At 41.8% G+C, this 27,746-nt stretch overlaps 1 protein-coding gene across 10 annotated transcripts in view; it reads right to left on the bottom strand.

Moving 5' to 3' along the window:
* Window positions 1-10,911: 10,911 nt before the first annotated feature.
* PJA2 (praja ring finger ubiquitin ligase 2) overlaps window positions 10,912-27,746 on the bottom strand; it is a 74,749-nt gene continuing 57,914 nt past the window's right edge. For all 10 annotated transcript variants that reach the window (XM_075932036.2, XM_075932038.2, XM_075932035.2 and 7 more), the window contains 3 exons: window positions 15,449-15,563; window positions 15,011-15,132; window positions 10,912-11,579 (listed from right to left, as the gene is read on the bottom strand). In XM_075932036.2, the coding sequence (XP_075788151.2) occupies window positions 11,448-11,579; window positions 15,011-15,132; window positions 15,449-15,563 (369 nt within the window). In that variant the 3' untranslated portion in view covers window positions 10,912-11,447. The remainder of the gene's footprint in view (window positions 11,580-15,010; window positions 15,133-15,448; window positions 15,564-27,746) is intronic.

The raw sequence follows: 27,746 nt of genomic DNA, 5'->3' as shown, positions 1-27,746 counted from the left end.
AGTATTGATACCAAGAACATCTACCTCAAAAAGTAAAAGGGTAAATTCTACATCTACTCAAATGTTTAAAAGCCAATAGTTAAAAAATTATTTCTGATATGAAGTTTCAGCATTGAAACAAAATTTGCAAATACAGATGAATTTTCTGTGATTTTGTTATACTAGAAAAAGAGAGGAATACACATGCCATCTAGTGAAATTCACCTGTCTCCAAACATGATATTTAAAAATGAATATAAATTAGGAAGTAAAACAAGAGAAAAATAAACAATGCTGAACAAGAAAGAAACTGATAGGGTACATACAGAGCTGACAGATAATGCACATTAAGTTTGATATAAACACTAGGACTGTCAAATAACATGCATTAATTCCTGTGATTAACGGCGTCCAGGATTAATGCGTTAATTTTTTTAAACACGTTTATTGCAGGTATTAATGCTGCACTGCCCCTTGCAAGTGCCGCTGCGGTGCATCAAAGGGGCAGCACAATGCAGAGCCCAGGATCAGCTGGGGAGTCCCCAGGGCTCCACTGCCCCTTTGAAATGCTCTGAAGCAGCGTTTCAAAGGAGCAGCCGCCACATAGCTGATCCCCGGCCCAGCTGTGCAGTGACTGCTCCTTTGAAATGCTGCCTCTGCACGTTTCAGAAGGGCAGTGGAGCCCGGGGTCAGCTGGGGAGTCCCCAGTTCCGCATGGCATTTCCCCAGAACCTGGGATCATCTGGGGAGTCTCCAGATGACCCTGGGCTCCATGGCTGCCCCTTTGAAACACCAGAGGCAGCACAGCCATGGAACCTGGGATCAGCTGGGGAATCCATCTGACCCCGGGCTCCGCCTCGCACTGCCCCCTTAGAAACGCTGCCCCAGAACTTCAAAGGTGCAACACTGCATGGAGCCCAGGGTCAGCTGGATACTGGGGAGGCGCACGCTATTAATCGCAATTACATTTTTTAATCGCTTGACAGCCCTAATAAACACACAACCAAAGATTGTTTGGGGATTGAATATCCTAGCATATTGTGTTAAACAGTGCCTAAGGAAATGCAAAAAGAGGGCTCCCAAATAATTTCAGACTTTTGATGGAGGCTCACTAGTAGTAAAGTACAAGGAAATGATACCATGTCCAAGACTAGATACAGCCAAAATTACAAATGAAGTTAAAAAATTTATTATGCTAATATTTCCACTTAAACAATAAAATGTTAAAAAGAAAGCTTAGAAGAGCTTATGAATCCACCAGAAAATTAGTAATTTCATTTTTGTTGATGTAGTTCTTCTTGTGGCCTATCAAAAAATGTGTGATGGAATAAAATGTGTGGTAGTTGTTGGGGAATCCCTCCTCAGAGGAATGGAGTCATCCATCTGCCATCCAGACCTGGAATCTGGAGAAGTGTGCTGCTAACCAGGAGCTCGAATTCAGAATGTGACCAAGAGTCTTCCAAATCTGATCAAACCTTTGGATCGCTACCCCTTCCTGCTTCTCCATGTGGGAACTAACAATACTGCCAAGAAATGACCTTGAGCAGGTCACTGCAGATTACGTAGCACTGGGAAGAAGGATCAACGAATTTGAAGCACAAGTGGTGTTCTCATCCATCCTCCCTGTTGAAGGGAAAGGACTGGGTAGGGATCATCGAATTGAGGAAGTAAATGCGTGGTTGTGCATGTGGTGTCGGAGAGAGGGCTTTGGTTTCTTCGACCACGGGACTCTGTTCCGGGCACAAGGATTGCTAGGAAGAGATGGGTTCCACCTAACCAAGAGAGGAAAGAGCATCTTCGCAGGTAGGCTTGCAAACCTAGTGAGGAGGACTTTAAACTAAGTTTGTTGGAGGATGGTAACCTAAACCCTGAGGTAAGTGAGAAAGTGGGATACCGGGAAGCCACACAAGGAGGAAGGAGCAATAAAGGAGGACCCCTGATTTGAATGGAGAAGGTAGGGCAATCAGCCGGTTATCTAAAGTATTTGTACACGGATGCAAGAAACCTGGGAAACAAACAGGAATAATTAGAAGCTCTGGCCCAGTTAAAGAACTATGATTTGATTGGAATAACGGAGACTTGGTGAGATGACTTACATGACTGAAGCACTGTCATGGAAGGGTATAAACTGTTCAAGAAGAACAGGCAGGGGAGAAAAGAAGGAGGAGTTGTCCTGTATGTAAGAGAGCAGTATAATTGCTCACAGCTCCAGTATATAGAGGGAGAAAAGCCTCTTGAGAGTCTATGGGTTAAGTTTAGAGGCGGAAGCAACAGGGATGACGTTGTGCTTGTTGTCTACTATAGACCACCGGATCAGGTGGATGAGGTAGACAAGGCTTTCTTCAGACAACTGAGGGTACGTCTAGACTACATGCCTCTGTCACCAGAGGCATGTAGATTAGGCTACCAGGCATAGGAAAATGAAGCGGCGATTTAAATAACTGCCGCTTCATTTCAATTTACATGGCTGCCGCGCCGAGCCGACAAACAGCTGATCAGGCATACCTGGGTGGTCGACAAATGCCTTTGATGTCGACACCCGCGCATCCAGACTACCGCGCTGAGACGACAAACAGCTGATCAGCTGTTTGTCGGCTCAGCGCAGCAGCCATGTAAATTTAAATGAAGCGGCGATTATTTAAATCGCCGCTTTATTTTCCTATGCCTGGTAGCCTAATCTACATGCCTCTGGCGACAGAGGCATGTAGTCTAGATGTACCCTGAGAGAAGTTTCCAGATCACAGGGTCTGGTTCTCATGGGGGATTATAATCACCCTGACATCTGTTAGGAGACAAATACAGCAATACACAGACAATCCAGGAAGTTTTTTTAGAATGTTGGGGATAACTTCCTGGTACAAGTGCTGAAGAAACCGACAAGGGGCCATGCACAGCTTGACCTGCTGCTCACAAACAGGGAGAAACTAGTAGGAGAAGTAGATGTGGGTGGCAACCTGGAAAGTAGTGATCATGAGATGGTAGATTTCAAGATCCTGACAAAAGGAAGAAGGGAGTAGCAAAATACACACCCTGTATTCCAGAAAAGCAGACTGACTCCCTCATAGAACTGATGGGCAGGATCCCCTAACATGAAGGGGGAAAGAGGTCCAGGAGAGCTGGCAGTATTTTAAAGAAGCCTTATTAAAGGCCTAGGAAGAAACTGTCCTGATGCGCAGTAAGAAAAGCAAATATGATAGGCAACCAGATTGGCTTACCAGAGAAATCCTTGGTGAACTTAAATAAAAAAAGGAAGCTTATAAGTGGTGGAAACTTGGATAAACGAGTAGGGAGGAGTATAAATATATTGTTCAAGAATGCAGGGCAGTAATCAGGAAGGCGAAAGCACAACCGGAATTGCAGCTGGCAAGGAATGTGAAAGGGAGCAAAAGGGGTTTCTATGGGCATGTTAGCAATAAGAGGGTGATCAGAGAGGGGTGGGGCCCTTACTAGATGAGGGAGGTACCCTAGTGATATATGATGTAGGAAACGCTGAAGTACTCAATTTTTTTTGTCTGTCTTCACAGACAAGGTCAGCTCTCAGACTACTACACTAGGCAATGCAGTATGGGAAGGTGGGCAGCCCTCGGTGGAAAAAGAACAGGTTAAGAACTATTTAGAAAAACTAGACATACACAAATCCATGGGTCCAGATTTAATACATCCGAGGGTACTGAGGGAGTTAGCAAGTGTCATTGCAGAGCCTTTGGCCATTCTCTTTGAAAAATCATGGAAATCGGAAGCGATCCCGGATGATTGGAAAAAGGCAAATGTAGTGCCCATCTTTAATAAAGGGAAGGACAAATCAGGGAACTACAAACCAGTCAGCCTTAGTTCAGTCCCGGAAAAATCATGGAGGAGATCCTCAAGGAATCCATTTTGAAACATTTGGAAGAGGGGAAAGTGATCAGGAATAGTCTACATGGATTTACTAAGGCCAAGTCATGCCTGACCAATCTTATTACTTCTATGATGAGGTAACTGGCTCTGTCGACATGGGGATGTCTGTGGATGTGATATATCTTGACTTTAGCGAAGCTTTTGATACAATCTCCCACAATATTCTTGCCAGCAAGTTAAGGAAGTATGGATTGGATAAATGGACTGTAAGGTGGATAGAAAGCTGTCTAGATTGTTGGGCCCAATGGGTAGTGATCAGTAGCTTGATGTCAGGTTGGAGGTCAGTTTCAAGTGGAGTGCCCCACGGATTGGTTCAAGGGCTGGTTTTGTTCAACATGTTTATTCATGACCTGGATAAGGGGATGGATTGTACCCTCAGCAAGTTTGCGGATGACACTAAGCTAGGGAGAGAGGTAGATATGTTGGGAGGGCAGGGATAGGGTCCAGCGTGACCTAGACAGGTTAGACGATTGGGCCAAAAGAATCTGATGAGGTTCAACAAGGACAACTGGAGAGTCCTGCACTTGGGACAGAAGAATCCCAAGCATTGTTACAGGCTGGGGACCAACTGGGTAAGTAGCAGTTCTGCAGAAAAGGACCTGGGGATTACAGTGGATATGAAGCTGGATATGAGTAAACAGTGTGCTCTTGTAAACAATAAAGGGAATAGACTGTTAGGTTATGTTAGGAGCAGCAATGCCAGCAGATCTAGAGAAGTTATTATTCCCCTTTATTTGCCACTGGTGAAGCCACATCTGGAGTACTGTGTCTAATTCTGGGCCCCCCATTACAGAAAGGATACGGACACATTGAAGAGCATCCAGTGAAGGGCAACCAGAATGATTAGGGGGCTGGAGCACATGACCTATGAGGAGAGGCTGAGGGTTTTGGGGTTATTTATTCTGCAGAAGAGAAGAGTGGGGGGGGGGGGGAGAGATTTGATAGCAGCCTTCCATTTCCTGAAGGGAGGTTCCAAAGAGGATGGAGAAAGGCTGTTCTCAGTAGTGATGGATGGCAGAACAAAGAGCAATTGTCTCAGGTTACAGTGGGGGAGGTCTAGGTTTGATATTAGGAAGAACTATTTCACTAGGAGGGTAGTGGAGTAGTGGAATGGGTTACCTAGGGAGGTGGTGAAATCTCTACCCCTAGAGATTTTTAAGTCTTGGCTTGACAAAGCTCTGACTGGGATGATTTAGTTGGGATTAAAAAAAATTGGTCCTGCTTTGGGCAGGGGGCTGGACTTGATGAACTCCTAAGGTCTCTTCCAACTCTATGATAAGATGTAGACAAATTCTGGAACTGTGTTTCATTGCCAAAAACACTTGTAAAAAGTGACATACTGATTAGGATTTTCAAAAGCACATAAGGAAGAAAGAAAGATGCTCAAATCTCACTGAAAGTCACTGAGGGTACGTCTACACTTGCTCCCTAGTTCGAACTTGGGATGCAAATGTAGCCAACCGAAATTGCTAATGAAGTGGGGATTTAAATATCCTATGTTTCATTAGCATAATCTCTCCTGCACGCTATTCCGCTCGCCAGCTGATTTGAACCAGGAAGTGCGCTCCGGAACACATTAGTTCAAATCAAACCCTTTGGTTTGAACTAACGTTACTCCCAATGAGGAGTGGGCGAGATTATGCTAATGAAGCACGGGATATTTAAATCCCCGCTTCATTAGCAATTTCGGTCGGCTACATTTGCATCCCTAGTTCGAACTAGGGAGCAAATGTAGACGTATCCTAAGAGCTGAGCTTTTTTGAAAATCCCCGTCATCTACTATACGTTTGTCTGTTTGATCAAGAACTCCTCCACTGTAAGAGCTAGGACAAACAAATTCAGTATACAGATTGCTTGCCTTTTTTTTTTTTTTTTTTTTAACAATTTAAAAGCAACACAAGGGTACGGTTGTTAGGAAAACTGGATGTGCCTGGAATGGGACTGTTTTTCCTAAAATCAAACAGAAAAGACAATCATCAATGCAAGTATAGGACTCAAAATTGACATAACTAAGTGAGTGTTGAAAGAGACTGAACCAAGATGAGCCAGAAAAACAGGATGAACCCGGAACAGGATTACTTCTCAGGAAAAAAAAAAAAGATAAAATGCAGAAATTTGGCTCTGTTTTGGCATAGCTAAGGCAATGCTTGAAGTTTGAAAACTGGAAGAAAATATTATTGGAAACTAAATTGACTATAGCCTTTTTTATTACCCAACAAAAAATCAAAATGATACAAGAAATATAACCCAGTTCTCAAGAAATGAAATACAAAAATACAATCTTCTACACAAGAAATGCCACACAAAAACAATAGTATACAAAGGGGAACTTTACTGGGCAAAGGAAAAAGATTCTAGAAAAGGAAAGGGTGAAATGTAATTAAAAGCTACAACATCAACAATATAATGAATTCCCCCTCCCAATATTCACAAGTACACCCCTGTTCCCTACTTGTTCTCCGGTACCTTCTTAGGAGGTTTGCATAGGATGAGTTTGGAGATGGGTAAACATTTGTCTTGGAAAAAAAAGCACACACACAGACACAGGGTTCCCTCACAATACTGTCACTCTTAGGAGGGGCACGGTCTTCTTCTGGCTCTCTGGTCAAGAATCATGGGGAGGTATTAGCTGGTGATAGGTAACTGGCACCAGGTTGATTTTCTGACTCTGCCCACTGGTGTCTCCAGAGCTGGAGCTACCTAAGCCATCTCATAGACCCCTCAGCAGTTTTGTGGAAACTGGGAGCTAAGCAGAGACGTCTTGGGCTGTTCACCTATGCTTTCGCTCCCTGACTCAGAAGTAACAAAAGTTAAACTAAACCTAGCCCTTTTGTAAATAGGTCAGGCTGTCCCCTGGCACTGATGTGTGAACATGTGAGAGAGAGCAGATTGCTTTGACATGGGCAACTAAATGCTGCTATATCAAGAGTGGAAAGTGGGAAAAATCTGTTTTTTTTTTGCTAGAACAGAGAAAAACTGAAAATATTTTCTACCAAGAAGCTCTGTTTGAATCACTTTAATTCTTTTATTAATACAAGCTTATTTTTCCTTAATTGTTGAAAAATACAATAATTTAACAAAGCATATACATTTTCATTTTATTTTCCAAAAAACCCCGCAAAACCCTTAATTGAATTAAGGAGCCAAGCAACACCAGGTAAATCTACTAGTAGAATATCAAATTTTTAACAATGCTTCACTAAAACTCCAATGAAAATAATTCTTGATGTAAATAGTTTATTTGGCTTGGAGGATGACTGACCTAGACAGAAATATGTATAACTGATTTTTCCTACAAGCTACACCTAAATCAATGGTTTTCATTATTTTGTTTTACTACCTGATCTTCAGTTAGATTGGCTGGGCTTGGTAAGCCTGTTTTAGTAGTTAGGGGATATTAATACTGTAGGATTTTGTGCGCATGCACACGTGTGTGTAACAACGAAAAATTCTAAAAGCACAATGCCACTCTCTAACTAGCTGCCATTTCAATTGCGATACCTGGACTGAAATTTCTTCAGGGATAAAAATACTCCTAGTGATTTACTTACAATATACATATCTTGAAGGGCTTTCTTGACACATATAATAAACCTCTGCAATAAACAGCAATATCAGTCTCAAAGTATCTTTCATAAGTTTAAGCAAGGGGAAAGCTTGCACTACTCCAGCCAGATCAACTTTGATGTTCAAATAGAGAACTTACTTTCTTCAGGTATCTTTTCTAACCCCTATCAAGTATCTTTTTTCAAGGAGGGATAGAGAGGAGAGGAAGAAGAGAGAACTAAAGCGACTAATAGATTTTTGGCTAACAAAAATCTGTGTTCTAATTTTGTAACTAGAGATGTTTTATTACTGTATTAAGTGCAGTTAATATTGCCTATTTAACTGCTTTTAAGAACAAATATTGTATTCTTGACAAATATTCAAAATGAGGTAATTGGTTATGCTGCTATTTTGTGTTTTTTTTCTTAAGGACACTGCAATATATTGCTGTATGCACAGACAACTAAGATGAAGTACTGTAAATAAATGAGTGTAATTTATGTTAATCTGTCTACATAGGTAAAGAAGACCGACCCTGAAATTTTGCTTTACATGACAGGGAAGAAGTATTTAGTATGATGGTGGATGGCAGTTCCTTAAGACAAGTGGATAATTCTCTGGCAACAAAGGTATGGCCAGAGAGACAGAATACAGTGTTTTTCAGAGCACTTACATCTATTTTGGCCAGATATATTTTTATACTGAAAGCAGAAACTTGTGCATTCACAGGATATTGCTTTCATAATAAACAAAACAGCAGCTATGAGATTTGGATAGCAGTTCATCATTTGATTCTTCATCTTATATATGTCCAATATAATTCAACTGGTAATCTTTGATTATAATGTCATATTTATTGATTCAACCACTAATTCTGGAGAGAGTGTGCGCGTTATCCCTCAATTAAGGACCATGACTCTGAAAGGTATGTATGTAAGGGAGACTTACAAATACAGATTAAAAAAAAGCAATCTTTAAAACACTTTTGTGAACCAGCTGTTTAGAGCTAACAGGGAGCCAAGGGCTGAGGCCAGCAACAGACAGCAAGGAAAAAACCTCCAACCTACCAGATCTTCCACGCTCAGCTCTCAACACTGCTAGTTGAGTTTAAAATTGAAAACTTTAAACAACTGGCAAGCAGTTTCTAAATCAACACACAAACTGGGATAATGCACTTTGAAACAACTGTTCTACTTTAGGAAAAGGAAATAAAGGGCATCTTACAGTACAGAGACAGTATGCAACATAGCCAAAGGGTATACATTATAGGCTTGTAAAAAAATCTAGTATCATCAACTGCATTTTTGCACTAGTACACAGAACAATGACATCAACAAGGAGCGAACTCAGCCCCACCTAACTATATGCACCTCTGTGCATGTTTTTCCCATGAAGGGAACAGTAGTCCATTTTAAATATGACACTTCTCCTCTGTCTTTTCTGATTGTTCAAATGCCCCAGATTGATGTGGACCTTGGAAAAGCTGTAAGGATTACATATCTGCCTCGTCTTACTATGGCACCATCGGGATCTGTGTTGTCAATGCCCAACTTGCCATTTACTCCAAAGTGGCAACTTATAGCAAATATTCTGTAAGAGTAAGTGCTTCTTGGATCAGTACTGAATATAGGTCTGTTAGTATAGGAAAGCTGATAGGTCTCAAAAACAAAACAAAACAAAAAAACATACCGTTCCACAGTAGTTATCACCTGTTCCCACCTTATTCTGCTTTCTAAAAATTATTGTGGAAGCTCACCTTCAGTATAATTCAGATCTAGGTACTTTCCACAAAAAGGAAAATCATACTGTGAAACTGTGTTAACTGGCGGATCCAACTGCTTTGGCTTCACTGTACTCCAAGGCAAAGGAATAATAGTTCTGTAAGTAAGTCACTTAGCAGGGACTCAGGAAATCTAGATTGGACTCTTTAACCTGCTACATACTTTGTGTGTGACCTTTAGACAAGTCACCTTATTTCACTGTCCTTCTGTAAAGTGAAAATAATACTTTGTCTCAGAGCAGCATTGTGAAAATTTGTAAAGAGATTGAATTTTTACTGTGTGGTCATAAATCAGGAGTATGTTTGAGTATCTGAAAAATGAGACCAGAATATGTATGAAAAACAGGTTATTTTCCAAATGTAACTTTTCTCCAAGGGCCCAGCCACCTCCAATTAAAATAAATTCAACTGCCATTGATTTTAGTGGGAGCTCAACTAGACCCCAGATATAGGATTCCATGGGAGCAATACATCTAATTTATAACCATGGGAAGTTTTTGAGAGTTGGTTGTTAGAGGTAACGTACAATTCCTTGAGCCCTACATTTTTGCCATGTAAGATTTACTTTCAGTACAAGTTGTACCTCTCTTAACTGGGACTCCGTGGTCCAGCATCATGCGTTGTCTGGCATGGACCACAGACCACAGGTGTTCCTGGACCACAGAGCCCAGGAACAGAGAGGTCTGGCAGTGGGGCAAGGAGCTCCACAGGGGGCACCAGCGACTCAGCTGGGAGTCCAGGGTCAAGGGGTAAGGGAAAGATAGCATGGGATGATTCTGGCTCCAGCGGAGCTTCGTGGTCCCAGTGGCCAGAAAGCTCCAGCCCGGCAGTGGCCAGAGAGCTCCAACCCCAGCAGCAGCTAGGAAGCTCTGGCCCTAGCCGTGGAGCCACGCGGCTGCGGAGCTCTAGCTGTGGTGCTCTAACCCTGCAGCAGTGGGGCTGGTGGCATCTAGAGAGCCCTGGGGGGCTGGTACAGTAGTAGGGGCAGGCTGGAGCCCTAGCCCAGTGGCAGCATTGGCCATGAGGGGAGGGACCTTCCTTGGTCCAGCAAATCCCCTTGTTTGGGACCAGTCAGGTCTCAAGGGTGCTGGACCAACAAAGTGCAACCTGTATACGGAAAAAGATGAATATGAAAGATTATTGAGGAAATGCAGTATAATCTGAGAAGTCCCATTACAGTTTCATGGTTTGCTTTAAAGTATTAAATGTAGTACAGTCCATTGCAATCAGCAGAAACAGTGGAAGTCTAATCATATGTTTATACTACCAATAATAACTTTGCTGTAATTATCCAACTGAACAGCTTATTCCATTATCATATTCCATATTTTGCCTTAATGTGGTTATTAAAATATACTGGATTTTTCTCAGTTCAGTCTTAAGCTTTCAGACAAAGATTCACAAAGACAAGAAACTATTTTAAACATCTCTACGCATAGCTGAGCAAACATCACCATAGCCCCTGAAAATTCAAAATATTTAGAATGGGATTTGCATAAGGGATGAAAAGGAATTAGGTATTTGACTCCCCTTGACTTAATTCCTTATACTTCTTTGAAAATCCCCATTAAATTCATACTCTACCTATTTTTTTAATGCCAGGCAATATGCTCAAGCATAACCGCAGATATTTCTAAAAACTTCACACTATTGTATCCATAACACATATGAAAAGAGTATTATGAAAAAAGTCATAAGATAAAAAAGTGTACTATTTATTTAGTTTATTTCCAGTGAAACCAAATTTTACTACTGCTGTGATCACAGAACGTCTTCACATTTGATGCAAATATGAGAGATCAATTACAAAATCACTTGGTGCCATGATCTTTGACAAAAACAAAAACAAATTCAGTTATATTATGTAAAATAGGATAGAAGCATAACTTTAATAAGCTCCAACTGCACTGCAGTTTCAAGAACTTGAACACATAAAGTGCCACATTAATGATTTTTTGACAAATTTAATGTAATACAAGCTTTAGATATCACAGTTAACAGCGAAATGTTCTACTGCAGAAAACTGATGCAAATTTTTCTAACTTTCAGTTTGAAAATGTTAGCTAATATTGTAAATCTAAACAGTTTAGAAAGTCTTACATTCTCTTTCTAAACTAAAATATATACTATATATAGCATTTATATATAATATATTTTATATATAATTGTTTTCACATTGTAATTATAACCAAAGAAATTTACATTTTTAGTTTGATGGGTCAACATCTCATTTCAGAAGCTAATTTTATTGTGTTCCTGCTGCACTGTGGACTGAAGGAGGGGAATCATGATCAGAGAGAAAGGAAGTAGCAGCAGCAGCAGCTGCTTCAGGGAGTACAGGTGCAAGCACATGACGGCACACAGGGCATGTTCCCGACTAGAAAAGATAAAAAGAAACAGGTTAATTGAAAAGTGTGTGAGCCTACAGATAACATTTCTGAAATGAAAAATGCCCTGTGTCTTAATATAGTAATATTTCATTTTAAAATTTGAAGCAGAGCAACAAGTTAGTTAAAATTAGGTCATCTCAAATGAAAGCAGTATTTTATCTTGAAGCACCATCATCCTCAACCAAGGTAAAATAAATCAAAGACATGAACCTCCAGAAATGCAATAACTTGGACAAAATGACTATAGGAAAGGCATTTAATACTATATTTAAAAACTTTTCTAAACTGGTTAGCTTAAAATACACTCAAATAATCTCTATTTTTCAATAAAATACACAAAGTTTATTTTCACAAGTGGGCTACTACTTACAAAGAGGTGTGCCTGTTACAAGGGACTTCCTAATTTGGCCTTGATTCACCAGAGTAGTAACGCACATAAAGTTAAGTCTCTAACTCTATTCAGCCTATCACTTAAGCAAGGCATGAGCCTGCCCAACTTCAAAGCAACTACTCACATAAAATACATTGTTCAGAAAGTGCGATGACATTATTCACATGTTTAAAAAGTTAAGCATGCACATAAACACTATTGAATTTGAGCCTCTATAGTTGTATCTATCTACACATATATCTCACCATGCACGCTGAGTGGCTCAGGATTCTTAGTGTTTATCCTGCATTTTTATAGAGAAATTCAAACTGAAAGTAAGATTATAAACTGAAACAAAACCAAAACAAACCACCAGTAGTAGGAGAGACAGATCTAAACTTGGTTATTTTCTAAATATTTTCATAAAAATTCTGATATTTAACATAATTGGTATTAAAAATAGGATTACTGTGATCAATTCTGGCAGTTATTTATTCTTTGACTGTAAACTTATTAGTTCAGAGCCATGTTTTTACGTTTATACAGTACCTAACATAATGGGGCCTTGATCTTCATTGGGTTCTCTTGGCACTCTGGTGTGGCACAAACACAAGCTTTACATCAGACTACAAAAATAATTAGTCCCCTTATGTGGAGTTGAAAGACTATGCTCAGCATGCTCTATTTCAGGAAACATCCATATTGGAATAATACTCAGAATTGCAAATAATTCAACTCAGAATAAAGATAAATTCATGAGTTAAAAGGAGTGTCTATTTGGTTGACAGTCATCTTTCTTCATTACTGGACTAAATAATGCTAACAGTTTACAAGTACTTCAGAATGGGATATTAGTTTGAGAAGATACTATGCTGTCTTGTCCACTTCCGTACCATTGCAGGAGTGTTTTCCCAATAGCAATTCTCAACTGCTTTTTTTCCCCATCTTGTAAACGTCTCAACCGATAAAGATTTCATTCCTGCGTTGAGGGGACAACTCGACAACCAGCCAGACCTCAGCCTAAGTTTTCAGTGCAATTTAACAGTATTACTTCTACTAAAATTGCCCTGAACCACATTAAACTAGGGATGTTAGCTATCAGTTAATTGAATAGTCGACTAACCGCATGAACTCTTAGCCATTAGTTGACTATAATCCCTGGGGGTGGGGCCAGCAGCCAGTGCAATCTAGCCCCACTCCCAGGGAGCGCCCTGCCACTCCACACTGCTGCCTCTCTTCGCGGTGGCAGCCCCTGTCCAAGGGGGTTCCCAGTCCCCATGGACAGGGGCTGCTGCCAGAGCAGTCTCTGCCCATGGTGGGCCCAGGCTCACCATGTACAGAGGCTGCTCCGTGGCAAACTTGGGCCCACTGCCACGAAGCAGCCTCCCTTGCCCCCATGACGCACTGCTGCCTCTAACAGAGAAAGCAGCATGGGGGCGAGGGCTAGGTGGCACCATGAAGCTGGTGCTGGGGGGATAGAGGGGAGAACCAGCTTTTAAGACAGCTCCCCAAAGCACTGGCTCCTGCTTCCCCAGCCTCCCTTGCTGCCTTTCATATAGAGGCAGCAAGCGTAGGGGAAAAGTAAGTAGTTGACTAGATTAACCAAAAAGCCTAGGCTTATCGATTAACTGACTACTTGTTCATATCTCTACCTTAAACAATTCCTTATATTTAGTAATTTCCAGTGATGTTGCGCTCTTCACTCTTGCAGTTTGCTATTCTTTCTTTCTGGGCAAGTTATGAGGAAAAAATTAAAATTGAACAAATCAATTATTGCAACCCAGGAAGAATTTTTTATCTAACCCATTTAAACACAGTATGGTGTTCTTAGGGTTGGTCATTGTGATGGGTAGGAGTAGTGCTGGTCAGCACCTGGTGACTATAGGGTTAAACTCAGGTAGCTAGCAAGGTTGTTGGCAGGGAGCCAGAGGAACCAATGGGGATAGAGTGCTGAAATTTCAATTGTATAAGATACCTTGCCTGTTTTCTTTGTGTGGGAAAGTTAAACTAGGAGTTGAGAGAGATACAGAATGATTTAAACCCAGGCAGGACTACCATACCTCCAAGGAATTTGGGGCATGGAAGCAGACTGAACCAAGAAGGGATTGTGAGTAAATAAAGGGAAAAAGTGAATCTAGTCACGATCAGGATATTTTTCTTTATTTTGTGGGCTGATTTGAACTGCTCTGTGTGAATCTATGCCTCCCTTCCACGTTTACCTTCTAAGAATTGTTCCCAGAGATTTTCTCCGTATTTTTAATTTGTCTTCCTTAGTTGTTCTGTAACACTTATCAATCAAGTATATCTTTTGTTTTCTAATCAAAATCACGTTAAAGGTGATGATTTGATTCTTGTGCCCTGAAAGGTAATAGCATGCCTTAGACTAAGACGTCAGCTACCAGAGACTGCAGTTTGTTTTTCTCTTCCCATGTTTTTCAAGCTCTCTCATGGTAAAGGAGCGTGGGATGCCCCTGGGGCAAAACTCAAGTGTTCCCCCCTGTTTTTAGGGATAAATCACTTGAGGGTGGCAGCTATCACATTAACACCTCCTCCCCACCCCAAGTCAGTGAATGTGTGATTCTGGGGAGTTTTTGTAAGCAGAGCTTGTAGAGGTAAAGGATGTGGCTTTTTTTTTTAAGGTCTCTTATGAGCCCCCACCTTCTGCAAGTGACAGAGTGGGGGGATCAGCCCTGACAGTCATTATAAAAAAATCGGGCACCATTCCTGATGCACTGCAACCATCATGCTCTACACACATTGCAAACAATGTCTGAATTGTTTAGTTTATTAATATATTTCAAATATATTTAGTTTTAAGCATTTATCAATTTTGCTCCTTGTATTACAACTCTTTTTTGTGTGCGTACTCCTAGAGATCACTTCTCACCAACAAAATTGTTTCCTAAAAATCTTGAAATATTTCAAAAAATAGTCAATTTAATAAATATCACAGTAAGTTTTCAGAAAAAGCTGCATGTTGTTCTAACCAGAAGGGCACAGATTCTCCACTAATCATGCAAGCAAGCAACAAGCAAACAAAGAACTCACCTTCTGCAACCAAAGAGTTACACAGGGTTTGTGAAAGAAATGGTGACATGGTAGCTCAGTTATTATTTCATCTTTCACATACTCACTGCAACAGATAGCACAACACTGCTCCTGACCAACAGCTTGAGGGGGGGAAAAAAGATATCAAATTTAAAATGTAAATGTAATTAAAAATAAAGTGAAATATGTTAATTAGAAGATTTCAGAGGCTAATTATAGAACGATACAGTTTACCAAAGCGAGCAAATCATTTTATAAAATGCCCTTAAGTTCTACTCAGAGTAAACATATTTCTAAATTTACTACACCATAGTGTGGTACATGCCACCATGTCATTTTCCTTTAAAAACTCTATGTACATTACCATACAAGAAGCTTAAGATTAAGTATTACATTTTGCATAAATACAAATTTTTAAGCGAGCCAGTTTTTTCATACCATTGTGATTTTCTGTAATAATAATCTGTGGCAGACAGTCTATGCTTTCTTTGCTGGCTGGTGGATGAGCTTGCTCAACATCAACTGCAAGAGACTCCAGATGAGCCAAAGCAGTCTAAAAAAGGACGTTTGGGAAAAAAAAGGTTATGTTTCCTTACTCATAACAGATACTTCACATTTAAAAAACCAAACACACAAAATTTTATAGCTAATAATGTGTTACTTTATTAAGCAAAAGGATTATGCAAGTTAAGAAGAGCAATATTACTGTTGGATTTTTACAGGTCAGCTGGAATAAAAAGTTAATGAATTAGTTAGTTATTTCTGGAACCCTGGTTTCAAATACTAGTTAGCTTATGAGCAAAGAGTTTGATATCAATCTATTCCCTAATGAATATTTACCCAAATTATAAAGTGGCTGAACAAAATGGCAAAGAAAATAACTTTTCAAGAATGATTTGGAGGATGCTGAAGATCAGAACTGATTGTTTCCTTAGTAACACACTTCTATTTTCACCTGTTTTGAAAGTAGTGCCAATGGCATGATAACAAATTTCCTGGTTTCAACTACAGCATAGTCCCAAACTGCAAAGTAGAAACTAAGGCTAGTAATGGGCTTGCCTATGTATCAGCCACAATACAAGTTTTCAGGAGGAAAGCAGAACAGAATACATCTAGACCAGGGCTACTCAACACACGGCCCGTGGGCCACATGAGGCCCGCAGCTTGTTTGTTTGTGGCCCACGGTGTGGTTTGGGTTTACATGGGGCTCAACACGAGGCCCATGGGTGGGATCTAAAACAAAAAAGTAGTCAATCTGTTGATATGCGTTTTAGTAGTTAAATTCCTGGACTGTCAATGCTCATTAAGTCACAGGGTAGAAATCAGGTAAATATTGCATTTTATTAATATCAGCAGAACTGGCTTAAATGGGGCCTGTGTGTTGTGTAGTTGCCTTAATTTTTGTATTCATGCCCATCAGTGTGAAAGAAGATATTTCCATATATACGTGACCACACTTAAGTTGCGGCCCCCAGCATGTGCTGTGAATATCATTGTGGCCCCCGGGGCTTCTAAAGTTGAGTAGTACTGATCTAGACTTTTATGGAGATGAGTGGCATTTCAGAACGACTCAAGAAACGCAAGAAGTTTTGCAACTTTTTGGCTATGCGCTCACTTATTAGTTACCATTTGCCCCAAAAACTATTTTGGCAGCTGTGGATCACGTAGCTATATCAAAGCTCCCTTATTACATTCCTTGTGGGGCAAAGCGATATGCAGGAGCTCACACACCACACATACTCCTTTTTCCATGGAGCCTGTGTGGCACAAGCAGGTGTGTGAATCTGGCTACAAATATTTTATTCAACTGGTATCACATGGCTTTTAATGCCTAGTATTGTCAATTATTATAATATTCTTTCTTTAAAAAGAGATTCTTATTGAGAAATAAATATCAACATGTATTAACACAAACATTTCTGTATACGTTCCATATGACAAACATTCAAACACAAAAAACCAAAACGAGCTAAGCCCTATTACGCTATAGCTCCTTGATTCTTCCACCCAGACATATACAGCATCACTAAAAAGCCGTCCAGCTTATGACAAAATATGTAAGCACTAACTACTCAAAAAAAGTATATTTTACTTTTAAGCACAGCACACTAATGTACTAAAATGGCATTTGGACAGATTCAAAGTTAAGGTTGTCAGATGCTGGAATATGCATGTCTAGTATGAAGTCAAACAAACAAAAAGACTGCCCTAACAACAGTCTGAAAACATAGACCACAAAAAAGAAAGGATAATAATAAACAAATGCTAAATAAGGTCATGTGTCTGGCCAGGAGGGAGGGTGCAGGAGGAGACTTGGGGCAGGTGTCAGAGTAAGCTGGGAATGCGGGGTTTTGGCAGGGGGAGGGGAGTGAGGGGGGTTTGGGTATGGGGGTCAGTGCACGCTTACCTAGCTTGGCACCCTGCAGGGAAAGCCTCCAGAGAGCATATGCCTGTGTGCATGTGTCTCAGTTCCCCTCCTCCCATGCCATGTGGAACCCAGCGCAGTTACAGCACCAGGCCAGGCTTCTCACTGGCAGGGTGGGCAGAAGGGACAGTAGAAACCCCGACCGTCCCCACCAGATTAAACTCTGCCACTTCTCCAACAGGCTGGGGAGGAGCGCAGGGGAAAGAGAGCAGCAGAGCCCGAGCGCACCACAGGTGGCGGCGGGGGGCAGCAGAACCAGAGCGCGTCCCAGGTGGTTGTGGTGGTGGGGGGAGGGGGGACGGCAGCGGAGCCTGAGCCAGGTTCCCTGCAGGCAGCAGTTTTAAAACGCTGAGATCCGAGAGCGGCTCCTCAGCTCCAGTCACTCCTCCCCCTCCCAGCAGCAGCAGCAGCGGCAGCCACTGTAAAAGCTGCCACCTGTACACATGGAGGAGGCGGCGGCGCAGCACGGGAGGCCCTGTGGGACGGGGCTGTCCTGCAGAGGATGCGGGGGAGAGGAGGCAAGCCACAGTGGGAGCTGTCTACGGGCTCTGCAGGGGTCTAGGGAGCAGAATTGGCATACTGCCTCATGGCATACCGGTGTGCTGTGGAACACACTTTAAGAAACGTAGGGCTAGTATTTAAAATAAGAAGTCTGAGACGAGGCATCAATTTAATACCTTTCAAAATCCATCAAAAACAGAAGAACTGGTTTAGATTTGCATAAACATTTAGGTCAAATGGCAAATTCTTCAAATTCCAAGACATCAGCAAACTGAGGCAAAACAACAACTATTATTCCATAAGGTGCACACTAGATGGTAAGAAGAGCCATAGTACAACAACAACAAAAACCCCGCAACCAGCCTCCCCCACAACTACTTGTGATCCAAACATGATAGACTTCAATTGTAGGATGGACCTAACAAAAGTAATTAAAACGGAACAGCTAAAAATGCCACTTCAAAACACACACACACACACACACACACACACACACACACACACACACACACACGGCATTGAAGTTTTTGGCAAACACCATTTATGTATGTATTCTAATGTACACAACATTTATCAGATTTAAATATTAGTACTAGGGTTTATTTAGAGACATTTTTCCTGAAATCTACAGGAGTATAATTACTAATTAATGTGAAATACTAAAGGGGAAAGCTCTGAAAACACTAAAGCACTAGTATGTTGGATTATATTTGGATTTATTTTGAGCGTCCATCTCAATCTTTACATAGGGAGAGTTTACAGAACCTATTTCAATGTTCTATAGGGTTAGAATTGGTTTAAACTATGTTCCTCTAAATGATAATATCTTTGACTGCTAATCAGAAAAAAAAGTTGAAATCTTTAAATGCGGTATTTATAACAATTTTAAGATGGAAAATAACAAAAAGAAAAAAGGGGACAAAACATTTGGAAAACCATGAAAATAAAAATGTGAAATATGGCAGGGGAGAAGGAAGGAGGAATGGATTACAATTCATTTGATGCTTCCCTACACGCCCCAATGAAGTAGTCCCAAGAAATTTAGTAGCGGATGTTATTAAAAACAGTTAATGAGAGCACCTGGGAATCAACCTCAAGCATCTACTTCCCCTGACTTGCACATTTCCTAATTATTGCTTATTTTAAAGCTTTCTTTACACCTCCTGTCCACAGGCTTCCAGCCAGGTTTCTGCACTCATCCTCCTACCCAGGTCTGCAACCTATCTTTTACTCTGAAACAAGTGGAAACCAGAATTTGTTCTATATCTTAATTAGAGAACAGGTATAAAATTACCACAAATTGTTTATATTATTAAGTTGTCTAGACACAGAAGCAGAGCTTTTTTTGACATTAAATACAATTCTGGAACCTATTAACAAACAATTAACTAATCTACCAATTTAAGGGGGAAAAATTAATAGAATTGTGCTTAATTGTGGCAGTTCAGTCTCCCGCTTTTCCAGAGTGAGATAAACTTGGATTTTTGCAGCACTACAGGTTTATGACCCTTTCAGGTGCTACTTAGCTATAGCAAATTGGTTTTGCTAGGTAGAGAGATTTTCTAAGTAACTTCTGAGCTTTAGACGATTTAGATAAAAGTTATATTGTCATAAGCGAAAGATCTCTAGCTAATGAAACATGAGAAATTTTGGGTAGATTGAGGAAGGAGGGTTTAAATAAATCAGTAACACTGAAAGAATCCATTACACCATCATAAGACAGATAGGATTTTATTGATAATATATTCAAACTATCAGTTCCTCAATTATCAAAAATTGGTACATAGTATTTCAGGTCAGTAGTTAGGCTCTGAGAACACATCAAACCGACGTGCAAAATGCTGCCATACTGTGAACCTCCTGGACACATCATTGTATTCTGACAGGAAGCAGACAGGCTGCCTTTTAAAGCTAAAGAACAAAATGATATTTGCTATCCCCTATTTAAAGTATTTCCCAAGTTCCCTATCTGTAGGTACTCAAATTACTGATACCTGTAAATGGTGATATGTCATTTCTATGAACATGTTTGTTACCTGAATTTGGAAAGAGTCAGGTTAGTGAAGGGGAGTACAGGAATCTTAACAGTTTGTATCCCAGATCAAGCTAACCTAACAGGTTATTTTTTCAGAAAAATGTATTTCCAGGGCTGGAATGTTTGTGGGCATTATGACAGTGATATTAAATAGGAAAGAGAACCTTTGTACCATTGTCAGTATTTTGAAAATAGAAGTCATTCTCTGTTCCAAGTTGGTTTTTAAAATTGTTTTATACTTTTCGATTTTCCAGTTGCATGGTGCACCATTTAAAGGCTCTATCTACAATAACCTAAAAGCATGATAAGGAATCATTTAAACTTGGTTCGAAAACAGCATCAAGAACATTTCTAGCAGTGTGTGCCTGGTCAACATGGGATGGGGACACACCTGTTCCACAATGTCCTATCCTAGGTACCTTGCCTTAGTTCAGGTAACACTAGTCAGCCAAATCACATTAGATCTATTTTCTAGAACTATTTGTAACAGATTTTAAAATATATTTCCTGTTTCTAAATAAGGCTACACTCAAACAGGGAGACCTTAGCAGATCAAAATCCAGATGATTCCTGAACATACGCCATCCTCTTTGGGTGTGTCTACACAACACCCTTATCTTGAAATAAACTATTCAAATTGAGTAGTTTATTTTGAGGTAGTTTCAAAATAAAGTGCTATTCCAAAACATTCCTTAACCCTCGTGCAATGAGGTTTACAGGGAATATTGGAATAGTGAGACCATTATATTTTGATGTAACAGGCTTGCTCTTAAGATGCGGAATAGCTATTTTGGGATACCGGAGGTATCAGAAATAGCTCCACAGTGTAGATGTAGCCTGTGTGACACAGGTTTTAGTTAGTTTCTTTTTCAAGTTCAAGTAGGTACAAACAAAATGTTTCCAAATTTAAAAAAAAAGCAATGTTGGATAATTTTTGCTGTTTTCTAGCCACTGTTTGTAACTATCTTGAAATTGGGAGCAGATGTGATCCATCTGGAGTACATATTTTGATTCCGGTACAATCAAATAATTTAGATGAATGGATTTTTTTGTTTGTTTTATGTTTGTTTTTGCTATTTTGCTATCCTCACCAATTTCAACTATTTCTGAAAACGTGAACTGCCTGGAAAATATTCTGTACTTCTGAATGTAGTAAATCTGCAGAAATACATATGATGCTCTATTGATCAGAAATCTTCCCAGTATAGCTACAGAGTATAGGGTCTGGAATGTAACATATCTAATGATGGTTAGATCACAGATTAAACATTTCCCTCCTTCAGTAAACCAATGTGGTAAGTCTGTTCTTTTGGAAAGTGAAGTTACTCACATAGGTTCAATAACTGTCGTTCTTCGAGATGCGTGTCCCCATGGGTGCTCCACTGTAGGTGCTGGGTTTGCCCTGGCGCCGCGGGACAGAGATGTTCCAAGCTGTACCTGACCGGACTGTGCATGCGCGACATGGCGTCTCGCGGTGTTTGCAGTCTCCCATGCTGCACGATCCGGTCCCAATCAGTTCCTCTGACCCGCCTCAGGATCTGCAATAAAGAGAAACAGACTCCGAAGCAGGGAGGCCGGTGGGTAGTGGAGCAACCACGGGGATACACATCTCGAAGAACAACAGTTACTGCACTGAGGTGAGTAACTTTGCTTTCTTCTTCGAGTGATGTCCCCGTGGATGCTCCACTGTATGTGACTGAGTAGCAGTACCCACCCATGGAAAGGAAGGTGGGGATTGGAGGCTCCTATTTATTAATGGAAGAAAGGACAGCAGATGCCACAGAAGTATCCGGAAGCCACCTGCACTGAATGGCATAGTGTTTGACAAACATGCCGTGAGAGGCCCAAGTGGCTGCCCTACAAATATCAGAAAGAGGTACAACTTTTAAGAAAGCGGTGGAGGTAGCTACTGCCCTTGTAGAATGGGCTCTAGGGTGCTTTGCGAGTGGCACATTTCGTGCAGCATAGCATTGGGTGATGCAGGAAATGTTGGAAATACACTGTGAAGTCAAGGGCATTCAGCAAGGGAGATTATTAACCTATCCATTTTCCTAAGGGTCTTTGTGCATTCTATGTAAAAGGCTAGAGCCCTACAGACGTCAAGTGGTTGGAAGAGTGTCTCATGTGGCGATGCATGAGGTTTCGGGAAGAAAGTGGGTTGCACCACTGGTTCATTAAGGTGGAATTCTGAGGACACCTTAGGGATGAATGCTGGGGTGATGTCTGAGGATCACACCGTCTCTGTTGAAGTATGGTATATGGAGGTACTGCCATAAGAGCTGAAATCTCACTCACTCATCACACAGAGGTGATGGTTATGAGGAAGACCAACTTCATTGTGAGGGTCTAAAGAGGAATCGTAGCTAGAGGCTCAAAGGGTGGTGCTGTAAGAGCCCAAAGGACCAAGTCTAGATTCCACAAAGGAGGGGGAGGCCGTGTGGGTGGATCTATGTTCATTAGGCCCTTCAGGAATCTCTTAGGGAGAGGGTGGGAAAACACCGACACGCCATCAATCGGATGGCGAAAGGCTGTGAGTGCCGCAAGATGAACTCTAAGAGATGCTAAGGCCAGTCCATTCCTTTTCAGGTGCATTATATAGTCCAGGATAACATGGATGGGAGATGTCTGAGTATCCACACGTTGCTGAGAGCATCAAGAAGTAAATCGTGTCCACTTTGCAAGGTAAGTAGATTGTGTGTTGTGCTTTCTGCTGTGAATGGGAATGTTCTTTATTTGGTCAGAGCAAAGGGTTTCAGAAGCGTTTAGCCAACTAGGTACCATGCTGCAAGGTGCAGGGAGTGTAACTGTGGGTGCAGAAGAGAGCTTTGCTCCTGAGTGAGGAGGTTTGGAATTAACGGGAGATGGTATGGAGGGTAGTTGTAGGAGGAATGGATACCAATGTTGGCATGCCCACACAGGTGCTATTAATATCATGGTTGCTTTGTCTATTTTGATCTTTTTGAGGACTTTGGAGATGAGGTGTAGGTGGGAAAGCGTACATGAGGGGACCCCTCCCCCCAGTCGTGTAGGAAGGCGTCTCCCAGAGAATTGGGGCCGAGACCGGCTCTGGAGCAGTAGCGGAGACACTTTTTGTTGGTATTGGTGGCGAATAGGTCTACTTGAAGAGTGCCCCATTGCCGAGATATGGAATGAAAGACTCCTTGGTGCATCTCCCATTTGTGGTCTATTGCGAAATTCCTGCTGAGGGAATCTGCTATTGTGTTGGTGATGCCAGGTAAGTAGGATGTCACAAGGGCTATGCTGTTGGCAATGCACCAATTCCATAATCGGGTTGACTCTCTGTAGAGTGAGTGGGGTCATGCACCGCCTTGACAATTTATGTAGTACACTGTCCAGCAGTGTTTGTATTGCTTGAAATCTGTCGGCATTCAGGTAAGCTCTTGCGGAAATGGAGTCCAGACGAGCCCCTATGAATTCTATATTTTGGGTTGGTTGAAGAATGGATTTGTCATTGTTGATAAGGAAGCCCAAGAGAAGGAAGGTTTCGATTATAAGTTGCAGCATTTCTGATGCTTCCCTTGACGAGCCTGCTTTCAGAAGGCAATCGTCTATGTAAGGGTATATTATCACCCCCTTGCATTGAAGATGCACAGCAACCACTGCTAATGTCTTTGTGAAGACCCTGGGCGCTGACGCAAGGCCGAAGGGCAAGACTCGGTACTGAAAGTGATCTGTACCAACTGTGAATCATAGAAATTTCCTGTGGGCGGTATGAATTGTTATGTGAAAATAAGCGTCCTTGAGGTCGAGAGCAGCAAACAAATCGCCCCACTCCAGAGTGGGGAGTATAGAGACCAAGGTCACCATCTTGAAGCATTGCTTGTGGAAGTATGTGTTTAGTTGTTGGAGGTCCAATATAGGTCTCCATCCACCAGTTTTCTTTTGAACCAGAAAGTAGCGGGAGTAAAACCCTCTCCCTTGGAATTGAGGAGGAACCTTTTCTATGGCACCGATATGAAGTAAGTGAATAATCTTGGTGTGTAATAAGTCCTTGTGAGATGAGTCCCTGAAAAGGGATGGAGATGGTGGGTTTGTGGGACGTAGAGATAGGAATGGGACAGCGTATCCTGACCGAATTATTTCTGGAACCCATCTGTTGGTGGTAATGTTGAGCCATTGATGGTAGAAAGGCTTCAGCTGGTGGTGAAACATATGGAGGTTTGGTGGGATTGTCTGCCTGCTCTCGACTAACACGTCAAATGTGCTGCTTGTTACTCGATTGAGTTTGCACACGGTTGGCCAGATTCCTATGTCTCAGAGGTCTCGGACATTGGGGGTGACGTGGTTGATCAAATTGTCATGGCTGATGCTGCCACTGCTGTCTTGTATGAAAGTAATCATAACATCTTTGAAATGGGAGTATAATTTCTTCTGAATGGTGGGGTGTACATTCCTAGTAATCTAAGTGTTGTTCTAGAGTCCTTACTGGAATGTAGCACAGAATCGGTCTACTCACCAAATAATTTGTCTTTATCAAAGGGTAAATCTTCTACTTTTGTTTGTAACTCTCTAGGAACTCCAGCTGACTGCAGGAAAGTGGCCCGTCTCTCAACCACAGTAACAGCTACGGTGTCGGCAACATCCATCGCCATTTGTAGACTTGCTCGTGTAGATGCATAACCCTCCTGGACGATGGATTTAAGATGCGACCTTTTGGACTCTGGCAACGCTTCCATTAATGGAGTCAATTTAGTATAATTGTCAAAATTATGGTTGGATAGGTGAACAAGGTAATTCGCTATCCTTAGGAATAGTCTCAAAGAAGTGTAGACCTTTCTACCAAATATATCAAGTCTTTTCACCTTCTTGTCTGATGCACTAGTTTTATATTGAGGCGGCTTTGCCCTTTGATGGGCCACATCAACCACAAGGGAGTTAGGTTATAGGTGAAAAAACAAGAACTCGGAGCCCCTGGGGGGGACAAAGTACTTCTTATCGGCGTGCTTGTTACTTGAGAGGGTCGAAGCAGGTGTCTGCCACAATTCATTTGCCACCTCTAATATTGCCTCATCCAGATGTATAGCTAGTTTGGCGCTCTGGGTTGTTTGTAAATTTTTTAACAGGCAATTCTGTTTTTCTTTAATTTCTTGTGATTGTAATTGTATTTGTTGTGATGCCACAACTCTTTTAAAAAGGTCTTGAAATTGCCTCACATTGTCTGGTGGAGAAACATCACCAGGTATAACAGCCTCATCGGTGAGGAAGACTGATCCGTTGGGGACGCTTCTGGTGTCTGTGCATCCGCTGTATTCAATTGCATCTGACCCTGGATCAGAAGGGGGAGGATGGGCGGGAGACGGATCTTGTTCTGAGAATTCAGGAGTTGAGTGTGGAGAGTGCTGGAGGATGAATAGCCCGTCGTGGATCTCAGTGGGGATGTGGGCGAATAGTGGGAATGATGGTAATGAGGTGAGTAGTCCCTGCGATGTCAATAATAGTCACGGCTGTCCTGATGATGGTGTGAGGACCATGATGGAGAGCGCCTATAGGGGTGGTACCTGGGATAATCATGTCTGGAATAGGATTTACAAGAATGAAGTGACGGAGACTGAGACGGAGAAAAAGATTGTTTGGGAAGAAGTGATGGTGATGCAGAGAAACAATGAGAGTCTTTTCTGGGAGCCCTTGGAGACATTAGGAACGGTGATGGTAACCTATCACCGGGAAAGCCATGGAGATCTCCTACTAGATGGAGCTGGCGAGAATGCTAAAGGCGGCGATGGGCTACGGAGGTGATGAGTCTGCGCCCATGCTTTAGCCGGTGCCCATGTCTTCGGTGCCAAGGGTGCTGGGCGTGCTGAAGCCGGTGCCGTGTGTTCCAGCACTGAGGGGTGTGTGTGTGTGTGTGTGTGTGTGTGTGTGTGTGTGTGTGTGTGTGTGTGTGGGGTAATGAGGCTGAGACAGTGCATCCCGTTTTCGTTATGCATCAGGGCCGCATGCCGACAGTGCTGCAGAGGAGTTAGCGGCTCTCGGTTCCGTGCTGTAGACGGTGCCATGTGGTCTCACGCTGGGCCCAGTTCCATGAGCTCCCGTGCCAGCGTCCAGTTTGTTTGCTCCCGTGCCCGAGTCGGTGCCGAGTCCAGCTCTGGTGCTAGAGGAGCTCTGGTCAGTGACAACTGTGCTTGTGGTTCCGTCACCGCGGACAGTGCTGATGGCTGCAGTGCCAAAACTGTCGGTGCCGCCGTTGTGCAAGCAGCAGCTAAGTGGCTCGATGTTCCAGACAATTCTGTCCTTTTGGGAACTTTAGAGGAAGGTCGAGCACTGGTGGAGGAAGCGGCTGACTTCACTCCTGAGCTAGGCTTGCCCTGAGATGTCAAGGGCAGCGATCTGGTTGCGGATGGCTTGGACTTCTTTGGGGGTGCCCGAGTTGGGGAGAAGGCACTCCTCTTTTGCGGCTGTTGACTTGTGCTCAGCGGTGAGGATGATCCCTGGGGCTGAACGACTTTGTCAATTAAAAACATCCTCAGCCGCATTTCACGATCGTGGCAAGCCCTAGCCGTTAGCTTAGAGCAATACATGCATTTCTGCGGCATGTGGCTCTCTCCCAGGCAGTGGATACATGCCTCACAGAGGTCCAAGGCCAGCATGGCATCATGACATAGGAAGCATTTTTCAAAACCCAGGGACCCAGGCATTTTAGCCAAGAATGAAAAACTTCTTTTCTTTGTGTTTTTTTTTTTTTTTTTTTTTTTTTTAAGTATATACAACAATGGATAACTTGGTAAGGGGAGAACGGGAACTTAGCCGTAGAAAAGATCGAACAAGCTATTAAGAAGATAATTTTTTTTAAAGGAGAAGAAAACCGTACAGGTATTAACTAAAGGTAAGTTGAAGAATTTAACAGTTTTGTCTCACAAACAATGGATAACAAGGAGAGAAGATCTGCTCTGTCTGCAGCCTGAGGCGGTGGAAGAGGAACTGGTTGGGACCAGATCGCGCAGCATGGGAGATTGCAAATGCCGCGAGATGCCCTGCCACACATGGGGTACAGCTTTGAACATCTCTGTCCTACGGTGCCAGGGAAAGCCCAGCACCTACAGTGGAGCACCCATGGGGACATCACTCGAAGAAGAAAAGATGGTAGCAAATTACAATCCTGGATATATGCCAGGTGTTCAATCCAATAAAAGAAGCAAATACAGCTGAATAACCAGAAATTGGCAATATTTTTTTTCAAATTGCATCCTGGATTTAAGTTTGGAGAGGAAGAGGCACTAACATTAGCCATATTAAAAGGAAGCAGCTCTTAGAAGGACAGAGATGGGCAGAAGTGCACTGAATCAAGTCACAGAATTTAAAGAAAAGATCTTTAAAAATATGACTCCTATGGTTTCCCTTTCATGATTACTGAAAATACAAATCTTAACTGGATATGTCAATACAGTTTTACAAGTGATTTGCATGGACAGCTATTCTTTACATCATAAAATGTTTAATGCAAAGGCGTAAGTGTATACTAGGACTCAAAATCACTAATTTTTATTAGGCTCAGTTATTAATCAGAATGCAGAAATTGTTGTGTTTTGTTTTTTCCTTACACCACTTTATAATCATGTTTATAATAAATCAGGTTCTCTGTACTGATGTTAATTATGTGTGAAAGTTTGCTTCCTTTGATAGTGAAAGCCATCTTTGTTCCAGCTTGGCAGGCAAATATTGCACATGTACTGTTGATTCTTGGCATTAATAAAATTAGGACAAGATTATGAAATTAGTGAAAATAGGCAAAGAATGTGATTATGGAATTATTGAAA

The sequence above is a fragment of the Pelodiscus sinensis genome, chromosome 6 (genome assembly GCF_052426305.1).
Source record: "Pelodiscus sinensis isolate ZL-2025 chromosome 6, ASM5242630v1, whole genome shotgun sequence".
Taxonomy (NCBI): domain Eukaryota; kingdom Metazoa; phylum Chordata; order Testudines; family Trionychidae; genus Pelodiscus; species Pelodiscus sinensis.
The sequence above is the reverse complement of the archived record's forward strand: the minus strand, read 5'-3'. Positions and strand labels throughout refer to the sequence as shown.